Source organism: Mirounga leonina, unplaced genomic scaffold (assembly GCF_011800145.1).
Source record: "Mirounga leonina isolate KUSES-001 unplaced genomic scaffold, KU_Mleo_1.0 Mir_153, whole genome shotgun sequence".
NCBI lineage: Eukaryota > Metazoa > Chordata > Mammalia > Carnivora > Phocidae > Mirounga > Mirounga leonina.
The window spans coordinates 14,150,738-14,156,658 of NW_023270387.1; the positions used below are offsets into that span (position 1 = coordinate 14,150,738).

The window sequence follows — 5,921 nt, forward strand, 5'->3', positions numbered from 1 at the left end:
AATGAGAGACAGAGAGCACGAGGGAGGAGGGTCAGAGGGAGAAGCAGGCTCCCCGCCGAGCAGGGAGCCCGATGCGGGACTCGATCCCGGGACTCCAGGATCATGACCTGAGCCGAAGGCAGTCGCTCAACCAACTGAGCCACCCAGGCGCCCAAGATTTTATTTATTTATTTGAGACAGAGAGAATGAGAGAGAGAGAGCACATGAGAAGGGGGAGGGTCAGAGGGAGAAGCAGACTCCCTGCCGAGCAGGGACTTCAGGATCATGACCCGAGCCGAAGGCAGTCGCTTAACCAACTGAGCCACCCAGGCGCCCCGCCTTTTTTTTTTTTAAAGATTCATTTATTTATTTATTTGAGAGAGAGAATGAGATAGAGAGAGCATGAGAGGGAGGAGGGTCAGAGGGAGAAGCAGACTCCCCGCCGAGCAGGGAGCCTGACGCGGGACTCGATCCCAGGACTCCAGGATCACGACCTGAGCCGAAGGCAGCCGCTTAACCGACTGAGCCACCCAGGCGCCCCTAACCAGGGCTCTGTTCTAAGGGGACATACACGGGGCTCCAAGGGGAGGCAATCCCATCCCTCAAGAGCCTGACTCCTGATTTCTCCCTCCTTCCTGCGGACCCCAGCCTGTGGGGAGAGCCTGAAAGCCCCTCGGGTGGTGGGCGGGGAGACGGCCTCTGTGGATTCTTGGCCTTGGCAGGTCAGCATCCAGTACAACAAACAACACATCTGTGGAGGGAGCATTCTGGACGCCCACTGGATCCTCACGGCAGCCCACTGCTTCAGGTAAGGCCTGCACCACAAGGAAGCCTTGGGGGCTCAAAGCCTTGGAGGGGCCTGAGTGTCTGGGTTCCCTATCTCCCAGCTTATGCTCCAGTGTCCTCATCCCTCTTTGCCCTCCCTCCACAGACCACGTCCTTGGGTGTGGCTGCCCCAATGAGACACTGGACACGATGTCCTATGATAGGCACCCAGGGTCTGAGCAGAGGGCACTGGTCACCAAGCTTGATCACCAAGCTTGACCTCTTCCAGTCAGGAAGCAATCAGATACCCAGTGTCCTCAGTCTGGCCCCTTAGCATGCACTCCACAGAAGCTCTTCCCATCCATCTTCCTGGAGTCCTGAGAATGCTCTCCCTCTGCCAGTCTTCTCCGGAGTGATTCCAGGGTCGAGAGTCACTGCCACTCCCCCATTATAGCAAAAAAACTTTAAACTTAAAAAGCATAAAGCACAGATTCCCTTACAGGCCAGCAGAGAGAGGCCTGCCCATACCTGTGGGGAAGGACTACTCCCAGGCCCTCTTCGCTTTCCTTCTTTCATTCATTCATTCGTTTGTTCGTTCGTTCAACATCTAATGAGTACTATATTATGTACCCATATGCATTAGATCTGTCAGCGCCTTAGAGGAACTCACAGTGTAAGCCAGGGATTCTTAACCTTTTTTGAGATCTGACAAAGCTCTAAGTCCTTTCCTGGGAAACCACCCATGCACATTAAGCAGGCAGGAGCGTCTGGAGGAGAAAGACAGACAAGTACATAACGTAACTGACAATACGAGTACCACATGAGTAACACAGACAGTAAAAAGTGCTGGGGGGAGAGAGTGCCAGGACCCCAGAGCTCAGGCACTGGGAACAGCCCCTTCCCCAGCCCTCCAGTTAGAAGTTTTCTTGGGCAGGTTTCACTGGGGGGAAAGGATCAAATCCCTTTTTAGAATTTGGCCTTTCGTAGGGGATTCCTCAGACCTGCTCCTTCTCTACCACCCCTGGCCTCACCATCATTACCTCCTAAAGCAGGGACATTCAGCACCCCAATCCCCAGGGTCCTGGGGACCCAGTTTTTGGCAAAGACCACACATGCTTGGCTCAGGCCTGAACCCCACTGTCTCTGCCCCCCTAGGAAGTATCATGATGTCTCCACCTGGAAGGTGAGGGCTGGCTCAGACAAACTGGGCAACTTCCCATCCCTGCCTGTGGCCAGCATCTTCATCACTGAGCTCAACACCACGTACCCCAAAGAGAAGGACATTGCCCTCGTGAAGCTGCAGTTCCCACTCACATTCTCCGGTGAGAGGTGGCATCTGGGAACAGACCCCTTAGGTCAGGTTCTAATCCCCTTCTGCCACTAGCTCACTAAGCAGCCTTGGGCACATCACGGCTCCTCTCAAGCCCCCAGCTATGCGTTTCCCATGAATATACCAGCCTAACATCAGTGAGGGGCCATGAGGCCCCTCTGAGCTGCCGGCTCACAGCCCACCCCACCCCCTGCTGGATTCTTGTGAGGTCTATTTTCTCCATGTGGAGCACCTCAAGTGAGAATCATAGACTCATCCAATTTTGGGGTTGTAAGGGAACTAGAAGATCCTCTAGTCCATCTTCCACCCTCAACCAATGCCAAGAGCCTGCGCAATATCTCACCAAAGGGTTACTATGCCCACCTGGTCTCCTCCAGGGGCAGAGAGCTCATCACCCTTAAGGCAGCCCATGGAATCTTGGAAGCTCTTTTAGAGGACTCATGCTTGGACAGTATTTACATCAGCATTTCCAACTGTCAGTTCCACAAGACACTGGTCCTTTGGAGAAAAAAAAAAAAAGGGAGTTCTATTCTCAAGTAAGTTTGGGAAACATTTTTATAGTAGAGCTCTCTTCTTGGGGCACATTAGTATATAAAGATATGACAAGGCTTTTAATTTTTAATTTGTTTTTATGATGTTTAAACTATATCTCCTCAACTTATTTGACCACAGGATTTTCTTATGCCACTTTTGTTAACATCCCCTGGAACATAGGTCATAGAAACCCTGGTGTCAGCCTTTCCAGAGTGCTTAGCCACCAGGCTCTCCCCTTTCTCTCTGCTCCTGGCAGGCACGGTCAGGCCCATCTGCCTGCCCTTTTTTGATGAGGAGCTCACTCCAGCCACTCCGCTCTGGATTATTGGATGGGGCTTTACAGAGCAGGATGGAGGTAAGTCCTGGGCTCAGGACCACAGGGCTGAGGGAGCAGCTCTTGGAGGTGATGGGAAGGAGGACCATCCCTGAGAAAAATCCATCCTGGAAGTCCAAGCACCAAGGTGTCAGGCAACCCGCAGAATTATCCTGGGGTGGGGGTAGGAGGCAAGAACAGGAATATGAGTATGTTTTCAACTTCCCAGGAAAGATGTCCGACACACTGCTGCAGGCGTCAGTCCAGCTCATTGACCACACTCGGTGCAACGCGGAGGACGCCTACCAGGGGGAAGTTACCGAGCAGATGCTGTGCGCAGGCATCCTGGAGGGCGGCGTGGACACCTGCCAGGTGGGAGCATGAGGGAGTTCCTTAGATAGAGATATTAGTCCCGGAGAGACAATTAAGTCCAAGGGCCGATGACTCCATATGAAGTCTTGCATATGGTGGGCACTCAATGTGTGATGAAGAAAAGAAGGGAGAGAGGGAGGGAAAGAAGGATTACAGTCAGATAAGGATAGAAGGATGAATGGATGGACAGAGACAAGCAGAAAGATTTCAAACGTGTATTTCATCTACAAAAATGGTGTTACCCACCCCACCTGCTCTTACTTCCCATCACGCATAGGAGTAGGAGTCACGTGAGGGCAGGAACGCCAGGTCTGTTTTCTCTAGAACTGCCAAGATGCTTAACTAGACTAGAGAAAACCCATGTCCTGCTGGATGAGCGCTGGAGCAATGCCTGCCCCGCCAACCCCACTGACCAGTCAGTCCCTGAACACATTTTCACTCCCTCCACCCCCAGGATCTTCCAAGCCATTTTCACTAAAGGCCCTAACCTTATTCCTGCCCCCATTCTCAGTCATTAAATCCCTCCACTCAAGAGGTAGCTCTTGGCCATCTCTTGAATGCCAGGTAAATACTGGGTTTGGGGGACAGTGTCTTCTTCCCTTGGGGAGCTCATAGTGGTGCACAAGGGGGGCAGTTAGGCTATGGTGTTACTGGGTTCTGAGGGACAAAGTCTCAGGGGCTATAGGAGCTGGGACAGACACCCAAAGTGCACTTCTCACTATCTGACACATTCTGGTCTATTGTGTTGTTTGCTTATTGTCTCTCTCTTTTCCGTGTAACTCTAAGCTCCCCGAAGGCAAGGATCTTTGTTCTTTTCATTGACCAAATCCCAGTTGTCTAGAATGGTACCTGGCATATGACAGGCATCCCATGAGCAGCTAAATAAATTTGGGAAGTACTGGGTTAAACAAAGAGAATTCGGGCTTCTCACTGCAGAACCCCTTAGAGCCTTCAGTTTGCTAGTGTGCCCTGTGAATCTGAGAGAAAGCACACCAACAACTTACTTGACCACAAACAGAACCCCTTTGCCCCAAATGGAAGGGCCTTCCAGGCTGCAGGAACAGCATGAGCAGAGGCGGTGAGGGCAGAACAGCACAGAGCAGTGGGGAGGAGTGGGGAGCACAGAGGAACAGATGGGCCAACTCCAGGAGGGGAAGAAAAAGAAGCCCACTCTTCCACCCCACCCCTGCCTGCCCTCCCCAGCAACCCCTGTTCTGGTGTCTCACAGGGTGACAGCGGTGGACCCCTGATGTATCACTCTGACCAGTGGCAAGTGGTGGGTATCGTGAGCTGGGGCCATGGCTGTGGGGGCCCCAGTACCCCAGGAGTATACACCAAGGTCACAGCCTATCTCAACTGGATCTATAGTGTCCGGAAGGTGAGCCCCACTTGTTGTGCCCTCCTTCCCTTCCTCTACCCTAAAGGTACCAAACCATCCTTAGCTTTGACTTAAATGGCTCTATGATGACCCCTTACATACTAAATAATTTTCCCCACCAGTAACAACCTGCGATTCCACCAGGAAGAGCTGAAATTCCTTAGATCTGTGATTCCAAATAAACGCAAATGTCTTAGGGTATAGAACACACCCAGCTTTATCATTCTCTATCCTCTGGCACAGAGTTTCCAGAGAACAGACTCTGTTAAGGAGGAGGGTGGGAAGGCTCAAGATACTTGCCTAGAAAAGAGGGAGGAGCAAAGAGCTTCAGAAAAGGCAGGCTAATTTTGCATACATCACCACCTTGTCCAGTTTCAAATCATCTCTTTCTTCGTCTCTTCTCATAGTTGGAGCCATGATGTTGCCCCCCTTCCATACTGCTGGAAACTGCCTCCCCCTGTCCTGCCCACCTGGGGATCCTAGAAGTCAGACAGAGCAAGAGCCCCCTTGGACACACCTCTCTGCCCACAGCCTCAGCATTTCTTGGCACAGCAAAGGGTCTCCATTCCTGTAAAAGCCCTCAGAGTCCACAGGCACCCGGAAGGACGTCAGCAGCCCCAGCTCCGCCACCCCTCGGGCTCCTGGGGTCCCAAGGAGAAAGACACAGTCCACTGAACAGGCCAGCCTTCCAGCCAAGGTCTCAGAAGGCATTGCCAAGCCAAGAAGGAACTTTCCTACTCTGCGGAATGGAAGCAGACTCTCTGGTGAGAACCCAGATCACCAAGGGCTGGAGTGGAGGGAAGAAGGGGTCTGAGCCAGCCCTTTCCTCCACCCATCCCCAAGCCCACCTGAGCAAGAAACTAATTGTAATGTAAAATGCATTGTCCTACCATTGGCATAACTACTATTACTCACTGTCATGACCATTAGCTCTATGGCCGCCGCTATTAAACAGATGCGTGAAGCCTTCAACCCCGGGCAAGCTGGGCTGCGTGCTACGGGCTGAGCTAGGACTGTTGCATCATATTCTTGTTTTTGCATTTTTTATTAACATATAATGTATTATTTGTTTCAGGGGTACAGGTCTGTGATTCATCAGTCTTGCACAATTCACAGCACTCACCATAGCACATACCCTCCCCAATGTCCGTCACCCAGCCACCCCTTCCCTCCCACCCCCCTCCACTCCAGCAACCCTCAGTTTGTTTCCTGAGATTAAGAGTCTCTTATGGTTTGTCTCCCTCTCTGGT

General features: G+C 52.0%; 1 protein-coding gene across 1 annotated transcript in view; it reads left to right on the forward strand.

Moving 5' to 3' along the window:
* Positions 1–5,090, forward strand: part of TMPRSS4 (transmembrane serine protease 4) — a 25,904-nt gene extending 20,814 nt beyond the window's left edge. Inside the window, exons 9-14 of the mRNA XM_035009426.1 lie at positions 628–787; positions 1,900–2,066; positions 2,865–2,963; positions 3,151–3,293; positions 4,522–4,671; positions 5,079–5,090. Of these exons, the coding sequence (XP_034865317.1) occupies positions 628–787; positions 1,900–2,066; positions 2,865–2,963; positions 3,151–3,293; positions 4,522–4,671; positions 5,079–5,090 (731 nt within the window). The remainder of the gene's footprint in view (positions 1–627; positions 788–1,899; positions 2,067–2,864; positions 2,964–3,150; positions 3,294–4,521; positions 4,672–5,078) is intronic.
* The last annotated feature ends 831 nt before the right edge of the window (positions 5,091–5,921 follow it).